General features: G+C 32.9%; 1 protein-coding gene and 1 long non-coding RNA gene across 3 annotated transcripts in view; one reads left to right on the top strand and one right to left on the bottom strand.

Moving 5' to 3' along the window:
- The first annotated feature begins 3,875 nt into the window (after positions 1–3,875).
- On the top strand, positions 3,876–23,558 carry LOC138167765 (uncharacterized). The gene is made up of 4 exons (XR_011169957.1): positions 3,876–4,382; positions 15,042–15,152; positions 21,853–21,922; positions 23,422–23,558. It is a non-coding gene; the product is annotated as an uncharacterized lncRNA (long non-coding RNA).
- GLRA3 (glycine receptor alpha 3) overlaps positions 8,876–24,623 on the bottom strand; it is a 136,867-nt gene continuing 121,119 nt past the window's right edge. Inside the window, exons 7-9 of one of the 2 annotated variants that reach the window (XM_069099759.1) lie at positions 23,488–23,631; positions 22,342–22,350; positions 8,876–9,249 (exon numbers count right to left, since the gene is read on the bottom strand). In XM_069099759.1, coding sequence (XP_068955860.1) covers positions 8,971–9,249; positions 22,342–22,350; positions 23,488–23,631 — 432 coding nt within the window. In that variant the 3' untranslated portion in view covers positions 8,876–8,970. The remainder of the gene's footprint in view (positions 9,250–22,341; positions 22,351–23,487; positions 23,632–24,623) is intronic. The other variant, XM_069099764.1, reaches the window with a different exon arrangement.

Raw genomic sequence — 24,623 nt, 5'->3', positions numbered from 1 at the left:
CCTCATTCAAGTTAGGCTAATTTTTCCTTAAAAGGTATTGAGACCATTCTTGAGTTTTGGTTACTTTGTAGTACTAAAGATTCAGGCTGTTAATATCACTTCCTGGTTACCAGAAAGCAACCAGGAGTACTCTGATGCTTGATAGCTAGGTCAAAATTCACAGCTTGGGGCAGGGATCTTTATGCTGCTGAATTATCTTAAATCCTCAATGCCTATGCTTGTTGAATGTCCTTCCACAATGGCCAAGTAAGTTTCCTTTGATAATTGTTGAATGATTTATAATTGTGTCGTTGTGTTCCAGGTTCTAACATAAACTACTAAGGTACCAGTCTGGCCTAGACATGTCTGGCCCAGAAGAGTGAAACATACTAAATAGAATAATCCATGCTCTAGGAAAAAAAGATATCTTTATTCCATTTGATCAAAGTCTCTATAGTTTACATGAATGGCATAAACTGTACATGGGTTAACAACTCTGACTAGAGCTTGTTAGTTGTAATGCTGAACAAATGGTAATACGACCAAAAACAATCTGATCAAATTCATGCATGACATTTTAATATAATTTTAAGAAAAGGAAATCTTCCTGCCATTTTGAATTAGAACACAAGTCTCAGGAAGATATTTTTAAAAACTACAGACAGGTAATTTACACACTATCATAATAATACTGTTTTTGGTTGTCTTTTAGACATTTTTTTTCACTATCACAAAATTCACTATATGATGTTAAAACCTTATGTTGAAAGCTTATGGCACATTTCTTTTTGTTTGTTTTTGTTTGACATAACACAGTAGTTATACATCCATGTAATGTAGAATGTCAATACTTGAGCCCATTTTTTTTTTCCAGGATCACCACACTACTGTAAGTTACATAAAAACTCAAAGACGGCAACTTGCATATTTCACAGAGATGAAAGTGAAAGAGTGCAATCATATTCAAGCATGTCAAAAATACAATGCATCCAAATCTTTTATATATATACATATTTTCCCCTGGCATTTAACCCACAGCTTCTAACATTCTCATCTGCAATCATAAGCCATTAGAGCTGATGTGTTTATAACATTAAGGATGTGGGTTGCCTGAAGGCACCTTTGCTAAAATCAACCCTAAAGAAAAACCAGCTGTTGCTATAAAAAAAAATCTTAATGTACCAATTATATTTCATCATATCTTTACTAAAAAGAAAAGATATGAATTCCTTTGGGCTACTATGGTTTCTTGCTTATTTAATTAGCTGTAAGGGATCTTTTAATATTGCCACCTCTCTCCATATATTCCTCAATTGAATCCTGTAAATGTAACAAACATTATTGCTGAATATGGTTTAAGGTTAAGGAAGACATTTTTCTGTTTAATTTTGCTGCATTTTTTACACAGAAATTTTTCATAAATTTTGATTTGTCTATGCTATATACTAATTTTGTATTTCATCCTAGTACTAAATGGAAGCATCTCTTTATCCTTCAAGACTAAAGTGCATTTACAAATGGTTTAGGAGAAATAAAACTCATGGTACAGGATCAAGGGAGGACACCTGGATTTTAATATTAGGAGAAAATTTATGAAGGGCTGCAATGTGCAAAATGGAATAGACATATTCCATGTGACTCAAGAGGGCAGAACAACTGTAGAAGTAATAGAGTCACAAATTTGGATTCAATTTAAGGAAACACTTACAAAAACAAGTAGAACTGTTCAGCAATGACTGAATGATGCGTTCCCTTCACCAGAAGTATTGAAGCAGGAGCCTCCTATATTCTGGGATAGCATAGTACCAAATCTTGCACTGGAAAATGTATAGTAGGAGTTCTCCAACTTTCTCATTCTAATATAGAAATAATTATGGGAATTTGAAGAAAGAAATTGAGAAAATGGCAAAAGCAAATATATATATTCTTGAAATCCACTTAGCTGATGAAAACTTTGAGTGTTCTTTGGGACTAAGTTCAAGTGTATTGAATGAGATGTATATATCCATTCTGATTTTTTGCCACATGAGACTATAAGAAATAATGTAAAGACATCTTGTTAAAAACACTAGGAAACTTTCCAATAAAACTGGGCATTGTTAAGATCTGACAAACATCTGGCCATTTTGGAAAAGAAATCTAGTATAATATTTTGCTATTCTGTAGCAAAAAGATTTTGACAAATGTTTTACTTCATATAACTTTATTACTGCATTTTGACATCAAGAATTATGTTTTCATAATAAAGAATTTGTCAAATCCACTGAAACATGCCAACATTGTTATAATACTACTCAGAAGAACTAAGGACCCTTATAATTGAAATATGTCTTTATATTTCCTTTTTGAAATTAGCCTTTTGATTTCCTGGGTCACATTGATATAGGACAATCCATCACTCTAAAATCCTATGACAACAAATGCAGACGTTGTTAAGGAGAAAGTCTCAGCTTGTCACTAGAGAGTTCTATTTCCTTGGTCCACTCTTGGAATATAAAATGCCTTCCTCTAGTCTCTGAGAGAAGTTTTGCTGCCCTAGACGCTTCCTATACCTTAGGGAGTCATGCCTTCTGTATTAGCTTTTATCCTCCTTTGGAAACGGTCTGTTTACCATACAAAAAATGTTGAACAGGACAGTATCTATTTATCTAAAATTTCAAGATGTTAAGGTGGGAACGATTTGAGTTCCAACTTTAAAATTCTAAAATTTATGGCTTTTCAAAATGCAATCCTTAAGAGTTTGTCAAGGTCAGTGACTGAAAAGGTCAGATAGCCTTGAGAATAACAAGAGATCGTCTCTCTTATTTCCTTACATTTTGCAATACCAACAAAAAGAAAATAAAACACACGCAAAAACCCCAACCGTAATTGAGAAGGTCCTCTCTCAAAAAGGTGTGAATCGTATTGAGCATTAACGTCACTTTGCTCTTAGGTGTTAGAAATCTGATTTGTACATTCAAATGTATTATTACTTATGGGGTCTTTGAAGGTTTTTGTAGCCACATTATTTCTCTTTGTACTAATGATAGTTGTTTCCTTTGAAGGACAGTTCAGTAGAACTGACCTATGTTTCAATATGCAGAAGACAAATAGGACTGCATCTTACACATTTCTCACATGTGCAAAAGTTATATTTTTACTTAACATTAGGATTAGGAAATAAATGTAATTAGGTTAAAACTGTTCCAGTGAGTCAACATTACTGTGGTATTACATTCAGTGCTGCTTCCAAAGAAATGCAATTGATATCTGGGGGTGATTTTTGGTACTGAGAAGAGTGCTCATTGAATTAGTTGGGAGTTTAAAAACATAAAGTGTGCTTGCTGTTTTTAGCATCCTTAATTCTGTTCTCCATGGCTACAGAAAAATTGAATAAAAGTGATATCCGTACTAGCTCTAACCCCGAATCTCACCATCATTGTGCTTTGTGTTGGTTTGTATAGACCATCATGGTAGTGGGGGTATTTTCTAACCATGTTGGGTTCATTTTAAAATTACATTGAAATGGGGCAACTAGGTGGCACAGTGAATAGATCACTGGCCCTGGAGTAAGGAGGACCTACATTCAAATCTGGCCTCAGACACTTAACACAAAACTAGCCATGTGACCTTGGGCAAGTCACTTAAACCCAATTGCCCTCCAAAATGCAAAAAAAAAAAATTACATTGAAATTCTCTAATTTTTGGCTGCTGTAACTTTTCACCTGAATTGAATTACCTTGAGAAACGCAGGAGATATTTGGTGATTATTTAGTGTAATATTTAGTTATAGCTTCATTTACTAAGAGCACTGCTACAGTTTCCAAAAAGCCCACAGTTTAGGCAGTAACATAATCTGGTGGAATGTACATATTCCCACTTTAAGAAGCAAATTGTGATTTCTATCTTCAAAATTAGTGAATATGACTAAAAGGACAAGTTTGGGAATATAAACAAATTTGCTTAGTAAAATTAGACATGCTTTGACTTGCCAGCAAAATTCCTGACTCATCTCCGTGCACTGTCAAATTTACTTTATTTATATGCACACATTTCTGTTCCATACATGTTAGTTTTGGCTTCCTTGTTGGCTCCTTGAAGGTAGATACCACTTTTCTTTCAAATATATTCCCCAAACATTTTGTACTCTACCTTTATTGACTGACATTCTTAAAATAGGTGCCAGGTCTGTGAAACTAATTAATTTTTCTTTTCTGACTATAACAGATGATAAATTTAGAGAGTATATGTTAACATCTGTACTGTGAAGTATAAGAAACATATTTTGGAAGTTAGAAACAATAAATACTAAGTCCATGGCTGTGAAATGATTACTTTCAAGGCTAATATCTTTTTTTTTAACAAAGGGATATTTAAGGATTTTTCCTCCACTTTGAGATTGCCTACCTTCTACTTCTCTTAATGTAAGTATCTCATAATCCATTTATTTTCTATTAGATAAGAAGTTCTTTACATATTGGGGGTTAAGACCCTTTTGGCAGTCTGGTAAAGTCCTATGGCAGTCTTCTAAAAATAATGTTTTTAAACAATGGAAAGAAAATGCTAAATTCCATTAAAAGTTAGTGAAAGGAATGATGTATTTTTTTTTTCATTCAAGTTTACAAAACTTCTGGAATCTAAACTGCGTCTATCAAACCCAGATCATGAACTTCTGTGTTATATAGTATAAAGGTTTGTGGGTATAGGTGAATTTCAAAGGGTTGGATATTCTGTTGACAGACTTAAATGGCTAGTAGTCTTGAAAAGATGAGTTTAGGGAAAGAGCAGTTGATGTTAGGCAAAAGATATGTCAAGTGGGAAAAGGTTGGGGGAACTGAACAGTGGGAACATAGAAGATGGATAGTTCCTAGTCTTCACAAAAGTGGTAGTAAAATGTGAAAATATGAATGTATATGTAGAGCCTATATCAGGTTGCATGCCATCTTGGTGAGGGAGGAGAGGAAGGAGGAGGGGAAAATTTAAAACCTATGGAAGTGAATGTTGAAATCTCAAAATAAATAAACTTAAAAAAAAGAAAGTGGTAGTAAGAGGACGGCTCAGTTCTGTGAAAGGAAAGCTGAAAGGGGGAGAGTAAATCGAAAGGGGAAAGATGGAGAAGAAATGAGAGAGATGAATTTTCCTTTTCAAGAAAAAGGCAACTATACAAAGATGACTTTTTCTCCTTAAAACAAAAACTACTTGTAGATGGCAAAGGTTAATATAGCAACTGCCATTTAAATGAACTCAGTTTTAGTTATGTCTTTTCTCTTCCCTGCAGTCTTCTCTAAGAATGTCAAAAAGCTGTAGGATATTAAGAGAGGACCTCTGATTTTTCAGTAGTATAAGGATCCTGGGTGAGGAAATGCTCTCTACCACTACAAGTCAGAACCATCTCAGCTACATAAAGTTGGAGTTACCTATAGCATTTAGAGATTAAATGACTTGGCTAGAGTCGCACAGTCAGCACGATATCAGAGGTGAGATTTGGACCCAGGTTCTCCTAGTTTTGAGTTCAGCTCTTTATTAATTACATTATATTGCTCCATGAACCTTAGTATATTCTAGATCGATGAAGATTTATCGACCCAAAGTGTATAAGCATGTTGTAGAAAAATGGACATACTCACAAATGGGATCCTGGGAATTCTATACTTGAGCTTAGTTAAAAGTCTATGAAGTGAATTGGTAGAATTGAAAAGGAAATTATGGATTTGGAGTTTATTAAGATTGGGAACTAGCCACTGTGATCACCTGGATATACTTGGATGGACTAATTGTACTAAAAAAAAATTAGATGTGGAATGAGAATCTAGGGACATATTTACAAACATCTGATGGTCCTGACAAGGTCTTTTAGGATCAGTGCTCAAGTATTTTCTTGAGGGTGAGGGGGATGACACAATCCTATATTCTAGGCTGATAAGATACTCAAGAATCTAGGGATGATGGGTTAGTATAGTTTCATATTTTTTGCTTATATATTGGGTCATATATATATAAATATACACATACACATATATGTGCTTGTGTGTTTTACTTATTTTAGATGTATGGACTATATGTGTATGAACATAGATATATATGCAGTATATAAATATACTCTATGCTCACATACACACAAATATAAATATAGGTTGTATATGTAGGATTAAAGTCCTATGGCTCTTTGAGTGTCAGGTTAGCTTCTTACCTCCTTGTGATGTTTTCTGGAAAGTTCAATTTTATCAATATATTGAATCACAACAGCTATAGTGTTCATGTAGATTAATTTTGATCCAAAATACTGATTGATTTCTAAAAGACTTATTTAGTCAGATTTTTCCTTTTAGGTTAAAGTGCAATTATGTTTGATCATTTAAAGAAAAAGCTTCAATGAAAATTAATGAGTTTAAAAAATATTTTTTACATCCAGGTGCAATTTTCTTATTTGACAGCAGAGTCAGTAGTATGCATATTGGAGTAATTCTTATTACTTTTAGAGAAAAATATGTATATGATATAGAGACAAGTATGAACAAGATTCAGTACCACTCTTTGCTTGAACTTGTTCTCTAATATAGAAACAGCTGATATCTGGAGTAGATTTTAGTAGCTGAAATGCAACATGACTATGTCCTCATTCTATATACTTGACACGTATTTGTTTGCTTCAGGATAAGACAACATATATTACTACTTAGTGGGAAATATTGACGTATAGTATGCTAAAGAACAGAAGAATTGATTACAAACTGTTTGTCAGGGACAGTTTGGAATAGCTATCCTTTTCACTTCCCTTCCAGCTAAACCTTAAACACACACACACACACACACACGCACACGCACATGCACACACACACACACACACAAACTCTAGGCTCTTATTTTTCAGTAAAATATGTTGCCAGGGTTTGGTTCACATGAACTGGGCTGCTAGAAATGCAGCATATGTTTGCCTCAAACACTCTTCTGTTATTGGATACACACTTTTCAAAAATAAGGAAAGTTTATAGTGACAAGCTGTTTAAGCTGCAGTGTTTGTCTATAATGTCAAGATAACAAACAACTTGTGTTCTGTGTCTCACAAGAGAAATCTGAGCAGTGAAAGTGGCCCAGATTTAAAAAAAAAGGATTATTAAAAGGAATATATAATTAGAACATAGTGCAATTAATTGCTGAAAAGATTCAGGCACAGCAGCTGCTATGACCCTTTAAATTGAGAAACATCTTTAACTTTAAATGGCAGTTCTAGCTTGCAGTTCGGCAGTGTACAACTATCAGAACATCAGACTGCCAGATTTTGAGTTCAAGAAAGGGCTTTTACTAGATTTTCTACCTTGGTCTCAACTCTCCCAATGCAGAAATGATTCTCTGGAAGTAACTTGCCCTCTGGTGTCTCACTGGGTGCATGTCTGTGGTAATTAGTTGAAATGATTTGTATTGCTTTTTATAAAAACAGTAGTTACTCAAGGACAATTTAATAGAGGAGGCAATCAAATCAGACCAGAATCCTAATTTATATTTTATTTGTACTGTCAATATGGAATTTTGGTTGTTAGATTTGGGACTTTTAATGTGCTACACAGCATCAACTGATAATTGCACTTATTCTATCATAGTAAAACTTTTGGTTTGGGTTCAAGCTACCCTAAGGAGCAACCAAATAACTGGAACCAAAATGTTGAGTTCCATTTCAACTTGATGACATTGTGAAGAGTCCCAAGGAAGTGATTTGTGCATCGGAAGAATTGTGCTCAACATTTATGACATCCCTAAAATTTGTGAAAAGCAAAACTCAATAATTATATGCCTTTGGAGAAAGACGCTTAATCCCACAACACATTTATGTAACCAATTGCATTGTCCTTTTAAACTTGATTTGTTTTAAAAACTTATATAAATCTCATAGGGAATGTGTTCAACAGTCATCTATAATTCTATTGCAATTTCACCAAATCAATTTCTAGCTTCAACTTTTAAATAATTTCTTTTACCTTTTCAGCCCCCATGCTTTTTAAAATATGACTATTTCACTGAACACTGAATATTTCATCTTCAGGTACAACAAAAATTATTAACCAAAAATCACATGAGTAAAATTAAATAACTATCAAAGTCTAAAAAAAACCTCCCTTACACTTATCAAACATTGTTTGGGAATAATTAAAAATGCACAGGCATAACAATTCTTTAAAAACAATGTGTTCCTATTGAACTGACTATAAGTCAAAGAGAATAATAAATACTAAGAAGGGGATTTTATTGGCTAACTGGCCTCCTGGGCCATTTATATTAATTAGCTAGAGAGATGACTCAGTTATGAAAAATTTTGAAACATTAAATTATTTTTTAAAAAATTGAATATTTCCTGTATTATAAAATTTTGTTTTCCTTCAGAGATATTAGCTGTGTCAACACAACACCAAAAGCAGAGTTTGTCTGATATGTTCTATTGACTTAAGCAATGATTTAAGTGGCAGGTAGACACAGTCTAAGAAAATAGCTTTTAGGGATAAACTATTTGTTACTACTTTCTATATATATTTTTTTAATACAAAAAGAATTCTTGGTAGATACTGCTTATATGTGACTCAGCTGGGGTATTTTAAACCAATTTTAATAGGAAATAAAACTGAATTAAAAAAACAAACATAGGAACTCTAAAAAGTGGTATACATTACTACCACTATGCAATAAGTTGTTCCATAAAACACATTGGCAGTAAAGCTTTAATATATAATGATATGATTTACTATGAAAAAATTGGTCACTTTTAATTAGTATGAAATAGAAAGTTTATCATAGGATATACTCATTCATCTGTTTGATTATGACTCTGCATAGCAAGTCAAAATAGAACCTCTTTTCCATGTCTTTTTAAAACACCCATCACCAACTGCACATGTACATACACACACCTATGCAGGTAAATGTGCATGTACACACTTACATACACACACATATACACACACAACATATACAACAGATATTTCCTGCTAAATGGAACAACTAAGCCTTGATGCCTCTGTGGGTTTAGTCTTGCTGCTGATGAATATCCTCATGCCTAAGAATTTTGTAGATAACCCAATAAAAAATGTTGAAAATCAAAAAGGCTAATGGGAAGCAGGCTCGGGAAATGGTGTCAATCTTTTTGGCTCTGTCAAGAAATACTTTCCTCATTTCATCGGAGTTTTTTGGTGTGATCTGGACAGGATTGTTTGGCCCCTTTGGGGTAACTCCATCTTTTGCTTGTAGACATGGTCCCATTCCATAGGCTGTAAAACTGAACCGACTTTCCCTTACCTCATCATCCTGTCACAAGAGAAACAAAAAGAATATATATGTAATAGAATGACTTACAGAGAGAAATGACCTGTAGTATTGTGGTATCTTTGAATTTTGATTTGGATATATCTGTTTCTATATAGCTGTAGAGATACACACATCTATCTACATCTATCTATATATTGACAGATATGTGTGTACACATGTGTATATGCAGATATAGGAAGAGGGACGGAACCTGTGATTTTATTGGGAGAAGGAACTTCCTCTACCAATGCAGGTTGTCACCTTCTCTGAAATTTATAATCAAAGAGAGTTTTCTAGAGTAAAGGGAGGTTAAATGACTTGCCCATACATACTAGTATCAAAAGGAAAGTCTGAAACCAATTTATTCATCTCTATTCACTATGCCATACTGCTCCTTATATGTACACATAATTTAAAACATGTAAACATGTATATTACACATCACACATGCAATATATATCTAGATGTTTGTATGCATGTGTATATATTTGTGTTTATATGTATGTGTGTGTATTTGTATAACTCTACCACATCAGAAAATAAGGTCAGTATGGCATATTGGATAGAGTACTGGACTTAGATGCAGAAAGAACTGTATTTAAATCTTTACTTAATACCTTTGAGGTTGATTAAGCTGTGTGACACTGGAAAAATCATTGAACTTTTATGTGCCCCAGCAATTCTTAGATACTTAGCTATGAAACCATATGGCAATGGCTATGTCAGGGGAAGTTATTCCCATGCCAGGAATTCCCCAACCTGAAAAATTACAGATCTTTTCTTTACTAATTCATATATAACATGAAAAAATTGTGATTATAATTGTTTTAATGTTAAAAGGCAGATTTTTCCCTTGCTATTTAATTTGTTACATCTGTCTTATACTGCTATTAAACATAAATTGTCAATATGTAAAATATTGTAATAAAGTAACAGGCATTTTTAAAGGTATTTTGGAAGGGATTTTGATGCTAGCTAAAGCCTCTGGTGGTATCTCAACGACCATAAAAGCCTCCAAATGAAAAATAATTTATTTAGTTTTCTATATGACTATGCAGTTGAATGTTGATAGATACATTCTTATAAAATAAAAGTATGGTGTCCCATGACACTATTTTAGGAGGCCTGATGATTATTTTTACTTTTTGTTTAGATGAATATCATTTTTTGTTCTTGCTAATGATTTAATTGATTTGTTGGCCAAAGAAACTTATTGAATATTTTTGGGGAAAGTTTATTTTAGTCTCCTTGCGTTCTACTTTTCTATTTACTCTGAACTCTGGCTCTATGTGTACCTAACTCCTGTTGCATGGAAAATGAAGAATATAGGTTATGCACAAAAATTAGATGCTTAATAAATATCTTTGAAAAGAATGATTTGAAATCTAAATTTATGATTGGGTCAGCTACTTTCCAAGTACCCTGGTTTTGTGACTTAAAAATAACATATTAGGAGACATTAATCCCTATATTTCATTGAACTTTAGTATTTCTTAATTTTTTAAAATAATTAAAAATTGTTAGGAAAAAAAAATTTGTTTCCCCCCTGAAAAATAGTAATGTGCTGAAAGTATACTGCAGTTGAGAAACTGCTCATCTTTAAAATGTAAGTGGATAAATTATTTATCAATTTTTAAATAGTCACTAAATTTGGGAAATGGAATATTCTTATGTGGTCTCCATTTCTCTATAAGTCATTGATTGCTATAAAACATTAATTTTCAAAAGAGGTACACAAATTAGTCTAAATATGGGGGCAAGTTCATGGTGGTCATAATGGTAAATTACTAGAGTTACTTAGAATATGTAACACTTCATCAAGAGTGTTTTCTTGCTACTGACAGTTTAAAGCATAGAAGATGTCACCTGTGGCTTTGCAGGTTTTTATTCCTCTTCATTTAAAAGTGTGGGGGGAAGACAGAAGGTTTTTTAAGTAGAATCATAGGCAAAGGAACAACAATTAAACACAAAAATAAAAGATGAATAAGAAAATTTCAACCATTTCATGAGTTGATGTTGGAAATTTCAATGAGAATGAGATTGAGGCCAAGAGAAATGTTGTGATTAAATTATTTTTTTTCAGTAATTATGTTATGTATGTTAATTTGACTTAAGAAAGTACAGTGTATCTATTTTGTGAAAGAGTTAGATTATAAAATTTATAGGCCATTACTTATGTTGAATAATAACTGATATAAAACTGATGAGTCAATTGACAAGCCAGTATTATTTGACTTTTTCTTACACCTTCAGAAATGTAGTCTCTCTTGTGCTTGATAATAAACATAGTGTGCTTATTAACTCACACCACCAACTTTTCCATTATTACAGAAATACTATACCTTTGTCTCCTTTGAAATCTTTAATAAGCATATCTTGATGAGTAAATGACTCCCTTTTGCTTGCATGTAAATGCTTACATCTAAAACAAAGTATATACAATTTTGTAAATAATATTTTTTCCCTCTCTGTGCTCCAGATAAGACAGCCCTCCAAATTTGAACTACTCTCTATGCAGATCAGCTGTTTGCTGTGTGTCTCTTTTCACGTGTGAACCAAACACAAAAGGAAGGACTGTTAACTCATCTGATAAGTTATCATATAAGTTTTCACATTGCTTCAGATAAGTACTTGGTCAGAGACAAATTGCTAAATACCCAAGATATTGACCTGATCCAAAGCTCTGCAGTTGATTTGCTTGGTTAAATCATATCCATCAGTTGTCCTTTATAATACTTTAGAAGAGACATTTACTCCAATGTGGTGATACAAATTCATGCAAGCCTTTCAGAGAAATAAAACCAAAAGGCAATAATCTCTAGAGAGGAGTTGATTATGACCATGATTCCAATCCCCATTTTAGCTTTAACATCATTATAGAAGTTTGAACCCATAAGAACATAGATTTAGATCTTTAAGGGACTTAAGAGGTAATTAGGTTACAAATTTATAAGGAAGGGTCTGTGAACACCATCTAGCACAATCCTATAATTTTATAGGTAAGGATGCTGAGGACCAGGTAGCTTGAGTAATTGATCCAAAGCAACATAGGTAGCAGTCAATCAATGTCTTTGTTAAATACTTACAAGGTACCAGGCAATTAGTAGGAGAGTCTAGAGTTGAACTCAGGTCTTCTGATTCCAAATCCAGCTCACAATTTTACCTATCTCAAAGGAGTTATACTTCAAATTTTATGTATGTATGTGTGTGTGACAAACCTTATGATCAAATATTATACTTTATCCATGGAAATATATCAATTCTTATAGTACCTAAATGCATATTTTCATATTTCCTACTGAATCAAGAACAGCATTCATTTTATATGTACATTTGACAATTTAAACAGTGTCCAGATAAGGGTAAATTACCCTGATATTGCTTAGTTCTTGTCTCCAGGCAATAATTAATTAAATGCTTAATTTAAAGTAAAATGCTATAGTAAATTATATCCCAAGGGCTTGAGAGAGTTAATAAACCCCTGAGGTACCTTACTTGAAGAAGTGGAATATGGATCAATAATAGTAGTGTCATTTAGGTTGTGTAAATACAACTTATATAAATGTCTAATAAAAATGAAAATTTAGATTTACAAAACAGTTAAATTAGAGTTACCTGATTTACAAAAAACATTGTTCAGGTTTATAAAATTATCCTTCATCTCTACTTCTTCATCTGTAATTAATCACCGTGTCTTATTGATTTTTCCTTCTAAATATCTTTCAAAAACTAGCTGTGTGACCTTGGGCAAGTCACTTAACCCCAATTGCCCTACCCTCCCCCCTCAAAAAAAGAAGTATAAATAAATAAATAGATAAATAAATATTTTCAAACATAATGTATCCTTTTCATTCCTACTACCACAACCACATTTCAGACCTTCATCTTTTCATTCATTATTGGACCATCTACAATAATTTCCTTCTTAATTTATATGCCTCATCTCTCTTTTTCTTCCAGTCCCTTCTGCCTACCGCTGCCAGACAAATCTTTATAAAACATAAAGGTGTTGTAAAACACTCAAGGGCTTTGCATCTGCTGTGTGTGTGTGTGTGTGTGTGTGTGTGTGTGTGTGTGTGTGTGTGCGCGCGCGCGCGCATGTGCACGGCATAAAATTTATCCAATTGTTCTCACATTTTCTCTCTCATTAGAATAGAAGTTCCTTGAGAACAAGGACTATATTTTGTTATCCCTGGTGTTTTGCACATAATAAACATTTACTCAATACTTAATAACCTTTCCAACACCATTATCATCATGTAACTCCCATCCTCAAAAAACCTGCAATTACTCTATATCCCCTTACATTATAAAGTCCATTCTCTTTAGACTGACATCCAAAGCCACAATCTTAAATAGTTTTCCTCTTCAGCCTTTTTTTCCTATGACTAGTCAAAGTATTTTCCTTGCTGTCTCTTGACCACATCTTGTGATTTTGCTCATGCCTCATCTATAATACTATTTACCTTTTCTCATGACTTATTTGAAGTCTAACCTTCTTTGTCTTTCAAGACCTGACTCATGTCCTGTAGGATGCTTTTCTAGAGTAATCTACCCATAATGATTTTTCCTTCCTCTGAAGTCTTACATTATTTTCTCATACCATTCATTTGAAATTTAATCAGATGAGGACTCATTACTATAGTAAAATGGTTTTTTTTTAATTTTTTGTACTATTTTAATTTTTATATATTTATATATTATTTCACCAATTAGGTTGAAGGTTGTTGAAGGACGGGGATCATGCTTTGACATTTCTTTGTATAGGATTTTTTTAAAGGGTAAATTTCTTCTAATGACTTTTTTTTTAAAAAACAAAAGTGTGGTATATAGGTACTTTTCCAGCAATATACATTGGCTGAATTAAAGAAATATTTAAAAATATATAAGTAAAATTTCATAAGCAATGGAAGCCAATGAATTTTCCACTGAACATCTTTAGGTTGTTGAATGAGAAAGAACATTTTCACATATATATGTATATGTGTATACATATATACCTATATATATATATCTCCATATACATATGGTATAATTGTAAGAGACCAGTTAAATAATCACCTATTGGTATTTTATGTGCATATCATATGCATTATTTTTCTCTAAGTATTTCATATGAAATCAACCAAATTAAAAATAATCTTCAGTATATTATGATTAATGATAAAATGATAAAAACTAAAAACAAATTAATCAGTTGATCTAATATATGTGAACAATGTTTTATATTGTTAAAACATCATACAAGCAAGCTGTTCTTACTGCAAATATATTAAATATTAAATTAAAATTAAATATTAGACTTTTTTACTGCTTTACTTGTTAAGCTCATATTATGATAACTGCTAGTGTAATTCTACTGTTAGATTCTGTACCACTCCTCCCCCAATGTAAGGCAAATAGCCATGGGAAGAGTGTATCAACGAATATACCTACATATTAGTTAATATGTTTTTACTCTTCTTCACTAAAAGGGGTAACTAGTTGTGCAATGTTGAACAAGTTATTTGGTATTCTGAACTTCTAGATCATAGGTTCATAGATCTAGACCTGGATAGGACCTTAAAGCCATCTTAGACCAATCTCCTCATTTTACAGAGGAGGAGAAAATGACATCTTGGAAGTTAAGGTATTATATGTAATATGAGAGGGATGGATGAGGCAATCTTTATAGTTTCTTTGAGCTCCAAATTCTTTGAAAAGAATATGGAAATAACTTGTGGCATGGGATAGAGGGAGCTACCATTAAGTTTCTTGCAAGAACTGATCTCATCCTTCTCATTATATATTAGAGTGAAAACATTCCAGAAGAAATAGGATGACGGTTGCTGCTGGTCCAACTTGAACCTACCAGGTACCATGTCTACCCACTCTACCATGGTAACTCTCAAATTATTTATTAGGTAATAAATTCATTGTTTCTACAAAAAAAACAAATAAAAATTTAACAAATAGTAATAGTTATTAAACTTTAATTATTTTATTGCTTTATTAATAACAATTGTTATATTTATACAGAACTTTAAGGTTTACAAGTAATCTCCTTTCAACTCTGGGAGGTAGGAAGGACATTAATTTTCTTATTTCTAATAACTAATCATAAATCCCTGAAATGCTGCATATATTTTAAATGCATAGGTATATTGACTCACAGAATACATACTTTTCTTGTTATGTAGAAAAAAGAATGAATTTATCTTACTATGCAAATTCAGAATTAATTTAAATAGGGAAGGATGGAAATAATCATTTATTAAGTCCTTATTATGCGCCAGTCACTTTGCTAAGGACTTTACAAATATTATCTCATTCAATCTTCACAATAACCCTGGGAAGTGGGTGCTATTATTATCCTCATTCTTTAGTTGAGGAAACTAAGGCAGGCAGACTTTAAGTGACTTACTCAGGGTCAACCAGCTAGTAATTAAATGTTTGAGGTGGCATGTGAATTGGGGACTTCCTGACTCTGGTACCACCTAGCTGCCTTATGTTTGGTACAACTTAAGCCCTCCAGTGTAATATGGGGATTTGTAATAAAAACCTGGGTTTGAATCCTGGATTAATTAATTACCTGAATGACCATGGGACAAGTTACTTCTCTTTTGCTATTTGCAATGCAGAGATAATAATATCTGTATGACTTAGTTTAGAGTATTGTAATTGTTTTCTTAAATCCAATAAGATTTTTTTGGTACTATAAAACTACAGTACTCAGAAGGTTGCAAAAGCCTTAATATATTTTGATGCTTATTAAATCTTTATTTAAATGCTTATTAAACATTTAATATGAATTAAACTGCACTAAGACCTTTGAGTCATCTTGTATAGTATACCAGTTGTTTCCTTTTCTGAAACAAAATTGTCATTAAAGTTTAAAAGGATAAAAGTAATTAATCATACTGTGTAATGTTTTTTAAAGCAATATCAGAAACCCAAACTTTATTTTAATTTCTGGTTGTACCCAATATATGGTATATAAAATTGAAAATCAGATTTCCTGCTTTTATTGAATCCCAAAGCTCAGAAAATAACAATCAGTGCTAGAAAATTATAAATACTAAAATTATGTGTCGCAAATAACATGGCATGATGGACAGAGTGCCAACTTAGAAGTCAGAATGACTGAAGTTTAAGTCCTAATCCTTGACACAATCTGTTTTCAGTGTATTTCCCAAACAATTCCCCAAAATACAAATTAAGGAGAAGTTGCGAATCAGCACTAATGGGGGATCTTCCATGGGCAGGAGTTCCTTATAGTAACTAAATCACATGTCCTGATGCTCTTCAATCTTCTACCACCCCACCCCAAAATGATATGTCTACCTTTATAGTTTCCTTCTGTTTTAATATCATAATTATGTTATAATTAATATTTGTCCAGAGTTTTTTAAGGATCAAAGAAGAGGCAAAAATGTCTGACACAGGGCACTTTTAGGCTTGCTAAGTCTCATAATAACCTTATGAAGTAGGCAAATAGTACTACCCTAAATTTTGGAAGGAGGAACTGAGGTTTAAAGGCATTAAGTGACTTGCCATTGTTCACACAGTTACCAAGTGTTTAAGGTGAAATTTGAAACCAGATTTTTCTGAATAAAAGTTCAATACTTGTTTTACTATCACAGATTGCATTTGTGAAATTAAAAATTCTGTATTTAAATTTTTTTCTTGGCTAGAAAGGGCAGGAGAAGCATGGATAATGATCTATAGGGGCTGCAGGAGATCAATAGCCCTGATACATTGCAGAACGTCTTACATGTTCCAAAAGCCAAAAGTGAAATTACAGATCCACAGTTAACTATTTAAATCACCATCTAAATTGTCACCCTTGGAAGAGTTTCTTCTATGTGTGTCTTCTGGGTCTAAGTTTTCTCTGGTACATTACAGCTCTCTAACATGCTATAATTCCCTTGAATTATAGCAACTGTATGGTTGTTGAATGGGAAAGTAGACAAGGAGAAAAAAGTGAAGGTTCAGAACAAAAAAAATTCATATCTGAGTTGAAAATTAACATTCTGAAGGCATAGTCTTACAATTAGAATAGGGAATTCCCAGAAAATTGCTAAGAAATAACCACAATACTCACAAATTTTAATAATGCAGTATTTTAAGGAATATATAAAAAAGTGAGAGAGAAAATCCATTGTAGGGATATACCTAGGGTTTCATGTTTCAACTACTCTATCAAAGTTACTCCAATATGACTTTGAGAAAGGATGCATAATTTAAAATCAAGAGACCTATTATGTTTGCGAAAATCCCACAAGAATCCCTGAGAAAGATACAATCCACTCACATAATTTCTTTTGCTTCATAACAATACTGTGTGTATGTATTTAGTGACTTTCATCCATTTATATCTTTTGGAAAGTTTAGCTATATGAACTTTTCTTTTCATCATTTGTATTATTCTATACACATACATCAAGGATAACTACTTTATTTTTTTGCTTTTTGGAGGGGAGAGGGTAGGGCATTTGGGGTTGTGACTTGCCCAAGATCACACAGCTAGCAAATATGTGTCAAGTGTCTGAGCCCGGACTTGAACTCAGGTCCTCCTGACTCCAGGGCCAGTGATCTATTCACTGTGCTACCTAGCTGCCCCATAACTACTTTATTGTAGCTGCTTATCTTAAAAATTTAGAGATAATTTCTCCAGATATTTTAAAAGGATTAATAGTGACCCAAAAAGTCAAATGATTTGTTACTATCTCCATAGACCTACCTGCTAGCCTATGGCTAGGTCTATAAGTATACAAAATAGCTTATAGAAATGATTTATAATAATATGTACTAAGAGATTATAATTTCCCTAATACATTGATTGTCAGGCTGTAATGCTACTAAGTTATATTAAGAAACAAATTGAAGCATTTTGTCCCTATCTTTCACATGGTTCTCTGTGCATTATTAAGAGACATTTTGGCATTTTTTGATATCCACATAACACAAAACAACAAAATCATCAATGAATGCAACAAATTCTATCTAATACAACTTAGTAAATGCACATATACACATACAAACTCACAGACCATTCAAGGATGAACATTTACCACAAGGCATATAATCAGCACACCGTAATACTCCCCCATAGTGTGGCATGGGGGTATCTGGTCCAAGGGCAAACTTTCATTGTTATACAAAAAATGGGGGAATCTTATTTAGCAAGGGAGGAATATGGGAAATAGAACATTTGAATAAAAGACCAAACCAATAATTTCCTTTGGAATAATATTCTGGTGTGTCTTTTGTAAATGGTATCCTAGCACCCTCTTATCCTCAAAGATAATTTGAGTTTTGTGCTATTTTATTCATTCTAACTGTCCAACAGAAAAATAGTTGATTAGTTAGGGGGATTTTAAATTAAACCTTAAAAGAGAATAAGGGGAATGAATTAAATGGGATAGCTTTTAGACCAATATTATATTTAAGTGGGCATCTGAATGGTAAAACAGAATTTGACACACACTTTGCAAAGTTAAGGACTGAATTCAGTTACCCAAAAGATTTTGGTTTGTGAACAACTTGTTACTATGAATTATTTATTCTCTCTCTCTTTCTTTCCATCCCTCTCTCTCTCTCTCTCTCTCATTCTCATTCTTATTCCTCTCTCAGTTGTTAGTGAAGAACTTAATTTAGAATTTCATTGAGGAAACAAGTCCCCTTTTAAACCACAAGAGGTTTGCCTCTGGTGGGGCACTAAGAGTATATATGACTTTCTTAGGGTCACAGAGTATAAATCAGAGGCAAGATTTAAAGCCAGATCCTCTTGTCTCATTGGCTAGCTCTATATCCATTGTCCCACTATTCCCCTCTCTTCTTTGTTATTTAGCTAGTATATGTTTATTTAAAGTCAAAAGATTAATTTCTAAGTAATCTATTTTACTGTTCTACTTCTTTTTCCAAGCTTCTTTGAATGTTTAGAGATGTATTATATGTATATGTATACAAATTAGTTCTCTGAAAAGCTCCCAAATATTAATAAGTAGGCCTTTGATTTTAGAAAACATATTTCAGTGATTAAGTCTAAGGGTCCCCTCCCCAATATATTTACAATTGTAGTTTTTTTTATCTGCATATTTAGATAACATCTTTCCCTTTTATCATCTGACTCTGGTTTGTTATCTTTTCAACGTGCATGTCACTCTTTTCTCTCTAGTTTGGTATTCTTAGCAGATCCTTGTTTGGCTTGCTCCTTGAGGGAGAAGTTAAGAAATGATCTTAATTTTTAAGAAGGTCTAGGAACATTAGAAGTTTAAGAGATGTAAGGGAATTTAGAGATCAATAATTTCAACTTCTCCCTCATTTAATAGATGAGGAAACTGAGTCTTATGATGGTTAAGTGACTTGCTCACAGCTAGGAAAAATCTGAGGCAGGCTATGAACCCAGGTCTTTCTGACTTCAAGGCCAGCTCTCTGTCCTGAGTGATGAGCACATTTTCAGTAATTCAAAATAATCAATAGTTTGTTAAAAATTAGACTATTGAAGAATGGTGCTGTTTGTGCCCCACTGCTATGTAGCAAATATAATCAGACTGTTCCTTATATGAGTTGACACCACTGGTAAGATTTTAATTATCAGTGAGTATGTATTGAATGCTTTTGAGGTGTATGAATCACGAGCAAATAGTTTGCCTATTTTTTCCCCTAGAGTATTGCTTGCATCTTTTGGTAAAACAATATTTAATTGAAGTTTTTTCCCCCCAAAGGTAATAAAAAATGACCTAGTTGAAAAATAATAATAGATATTTCCCAAAGGCAAGTTGTTGCCATGCTACAGACATAATTGTGCATGCAAATCCCATGCAATTAAATGACAAATTATTAGTCTAACAAATAACTCTTGCATAGCAATTGCATATTGTAATTTAGTGTTCACTAGAAACCAAAATCAAACATATAACAAGGCTGGAAAAAGCTGCCCATATAAGAAGGAGCATGCAGTTTTAATGGCAGAGGGAAAATAGTATGGAATTACATGCTACAAAATAACTTAAACAGTCTATAGATCATTTCAAATTTCTTCTGTCAAATAGCATTGGAAGCCAAGTTAGCTGTCATGAAGTAAATATTTTTAGTATACTCAAATGATGACATACCATTTTCCATTAGCACAGATAGCACATAGAACATGTCCACCTTTCCTCCATTTTCATTGTATCATTTTTATATGGCATAGTATTCTCCCCCAAGCTAAACACCATATATAGCGCAGTCTGCCAAGACATGCTTATTGACTTATGCTTCTCCTCCCCCTGCCCCCCAAGCATTTGTCCTCATTTCGCATGTGGAACTTAGTAGTTTGCAAACAGAAACGTTCATTGGTCTTATGTATCTCAATAAAAATCCAACATGAGGAATTAAGTACACACACATATGGAATCTTAAAAGACTTTTTTTCTTCCAATTAAACATTTCAAGTCAAATATAGGATTGCCTTGGAGCAACTTTCTTTTTTGTAAAAAATAAATTAAGAAAGAGAAAGAAAAATAGATACATTTTTACTCATTTTGATACTACTTAGTTTGGGTAAAATTTGTCATTTTAATTTTGAGAATAGTTATGAAAATATGAACTGTTTTTCTTTAAATATATATTTAGCAGAAAAGCTTGAGCTAGCAGAGAGCTCAGAAAAAAAAAATAAAGGTGATAGTTACAATGCCTTCCCCTGAGTGAAAGAAGACTGAAATGGGACAATTTTTCCCCCGTAAGGAAAAGAAAATAAAGGAAGGAAAGGTCCAAGAAATAGCTAAAATTGCTTATGGTTTGTTATTACTTTAAAAGAAAAATGGGCTTTGTTTCCCCACCAGACACTGCCTGCATGCAGAAATATGCTGTTAGCCTTTAACTGATGACCACAATCTTCTAGTTGAAGTTAAGAAAGTGAATTTACCGTGTCTGAGAAACGGTAAAACTTCTCCAATGCAAAAGCTTCTGTCTGTGGGAAGGCAAAGTGGACCAAGAGGGATTGAGAAGTCAGAGTCAAGTAATGTATAATTCAATAAAGTTGCACATTTGGTTTGAATTACATATAACATTGTAACATAAGTTATCAACGAATAGATTCTTCATGTAACCAGGACTTTCTCTCTCAGTTACTATTGAACTTGGAAAATTCCACAATTTTTTCCTTAACCTAAATTTCCATTTTGTGCTACTTCATGAAGATTTCTAGTCATTAGTCTTCATTTTTTTCACTTATAATATAAACATATATATGAACATATATAATATGCATATTTTTTCAAATAGAAATCACAGTTTGCTGTTTCATATTCTTAACATTTCCATAAGTTTTTTGGAAATATACTTCACATATATACTTTTATGTGAAGAGGGAAAGAATCTCACATTGAGGTAAAGAGCAGTTGGTCTGTTAATTCCATTTAAATCACCAATCACCGAAAATTGAGATCTGTTGACTTTTAAGTACACTATTTTATCCATCCAATTATGCTGCTTCCATGATTCATGATGGCTATGGGATATGTTTTTCCCTTTATACTTCCCTGTACTGCCTACATCGATTCCTTCTAAGTAGAACACCACCTATCTTGAAATATTTAGCATATAATCCTATTTCCCTCTAATTTCCAAATATAGAGGAGATATGGATACTAATTTAAAAAAGAAGGAAAGAAGACAAGTAAATCTGGAAAAAAAAGAGAAGAGGGTAAGTAAGAATTCTACCTCCCCATCCCCAACAAAACAAAGGTGGAAAGGATAAAAATGGCACTGCTTTACTTATAATGAATAATGAAAAAAAAGCTTTATCAGTTTGTCAACTGAGGAATCATGAAAAGAATCCCAACTTTTGGGGTGAGATTTTTTTATTTTAGTTTTTTTGCTAGAAAAACAAGAACCAGAAAATAATGTTAAGAGGAAGAGAATGGAGAGGAAGGGATGGATGGGAAAGTAAAAGTGTGGAAAGAAAAAGTAACGGAAACTAGGGGAGGGAGGGTGAGAATGGTAGAGAAGAATAAAGAGGGAAGATTTTCTTATTTTAAAATCTATCCATCTAATAGGTTTCTCAGTATGCCATTTATTATGGTCAAGTTTTGGCAAAATATTGTATAAATAAGCAACTCTAACACTTCTATTCTTGACCTTTTGCCAGATTCTTCTAGTACTCTTTCCATAGTGCAATGAAATAAACTAGAAGCAGCGTTGACTCTTTTTTGATCTTAAGATGTAGCTGGATAAATAACCATTTTGATGCACATGAAATATTAAGAAAGAACTTGTTTTATTATGTGAAAAATCAAGAACTAGCTCCAGCTAGCATGTTGTTATATTGGGGTAAGCTTAAAAAGTCTGAATCTATTTTGTTTTAGGAGATGCACACTATTTAAATGAAACTTATTTTTTGAAGTTTTAATTAATTTCACTTAAATATTTTGATATTCCAGTTCCTAGTCACTCTTTCCCCTACTAAAACCCAACCTAGAAAATTGTCTATTTAAGTAGATACCTCTTATTAAAAAAAAACAAAACCAGACACTAGAATATGGGATAAAGCTGTATTTTATTTATTGTTTGTAGTTATATTTTTAAAAATTATCTGATATTTGTCAAAAAGAATAAAAAAGGATAGGATAAAAAACAGCATAAGATATTTAGTGCTGATTTGTTAATCTGAGGGTAGAAATCCTATCTAGAGACTTCTTTCATAGATTTATTTCAAAATGGTGCCTTCTGGTTTGGGTCCAGCTTAAGTCAGGACATGGTAGCAATATGCCAATGGTATTCTACCCTTTTCATAAAGACATATAGAAGTGAAGAAAAGACCAACAAGTTACATAGATCTTTTCTTCTATCTCATCAAATCAATATATTTGGTTGAAGAATACAGAGAGGAAAAAGCTCAAAATAAAGCCAAACTTTTATCACAGCAGATTGATTTAGGTCAAGTTAAAATCCTAGTTCTCCTATGATGCCTTTAAGAACTAACATATGTAAAGCAATGGATTTTTCTTAATTCAAATAAGAGACTTTATTTGTAATAGTAAATACATTGGGAAAAATTTGGAAAACCTTTCTAAGTTCCATAGAGCTTGTTTAAATATAACATTCTGTGAATATTTAGATTCCTTTATCATTATCTAGAACACTTTGCTGAGCTACAAATTACACAACATCAAAGTGATGTTAGCATGCTTATCTCCCTGCCAGGTTATTTTCCTTCTCTAGGGCTGCAAAATCAGCTCTTTTCAGATTGGTCATGTGTTCACATCCTACCTTGCTCTTTCGTTTCCGACGGAATCGCAATAGTTCCTTGTGTTGCCTTGATACAAAGTTGACAGCAGCATATTCCAGGAGTGCTGAGAACACAAAGAGGAGACATACTGCCATCCAAATGTCAATGGCTTTGACATAGGAAACCTGGGAACAAAGAAAAGGCCAATTGAGCAAGAGATGGGCCAGCTGACTTTGAATGTCACCTCCAAGAAAAAGAAAGAATGGGGTGGGAGGTGTTTGCTGGATTCCCTCACTGAAATACCAGACAGTTCCTGTAAAATAAAAGAGTAAACTTTGAAAAACTTAGTTCTTTTTGAAAAGGAGCTATTTCTGGAAATTTACCATACAAAGCTTTTCAAATACTAGATGATCCTACTTTCCTCTTGTTTATATTACACTTAGAATTTGATTCCAAATTAGCCACCTATATAGAGGAGAAAAAAAATGTAATGAAATATAATTATATTTCAGGAAGTTTAGTACATAAGAAGTGTGACTAAAATTGAAATGTGTGTATGATGTGGATGCTACTACAATTCTCCCATTTTCTCCAGCTAGATATTTCCAGTATATAATATCTTCTGGAGGAGTAATTGAGATACTCTGATGCTTTATTAACACTTTCATGATGAACTGAAATGGTCAATTAAGAGTTGCCATATGACACTACAGCCTAGAATCCAACCCCAAAACTCAAACTTTTATTATGTTCCTGCTTTATGTAAGACACTATCCAAGGTGTTAGGGAAATTAAAAAAAAATAAGATGACAGTCTCTGCCTTCAGGCAGCTAGCTGGCACAGAGTTTAGAGTCAAGAAGGACTTATAGTGTGATTCTGGGAAATTCACTTAACCTTTTTGCCTCAATTTTCTCAAATGTAAATTAAGGATAACAGTTGTTCTTATTACAATGCCTAGCACATAGCAGGAATGTAATAAAGGCTTTTCCCCTCCCTCCCTCCCTCCCTCTCCTTCATGGAAATCAGTCTAGTAAGATAAGACAGCTGCTGGTAATACACAATAATGGTCAAGTCACTTTACTTCTCCTGTCTTTGCTTTCTTCATACATAAAATAAAAGTTGGACTAGATCAGACCTTGTTAATCTTTTCTGTATCGTGGACACCTCCTCAGAATAA

This window comes from Petaurus breviceps, unplaced genomic scaffold, assembly GCF_028583685.1.
Source record: "Petaurus breviceps papuanus isolate PSGF00001 unplaced genomic scaffold, PetGlider_PUasm1.0 126, whole genome shotgun sequence".
NCBI lineage: Eukaryota > Metazoa > Chordata > Mammalia > Diprotodontia > Petauridae > Petaurus > Petaurus breviceps.
The sequence above is the reverse complement of the archived record's forward strand: the minus strand, read 5'-3'. Positions and strand labels throughout refer to the sequence as shown.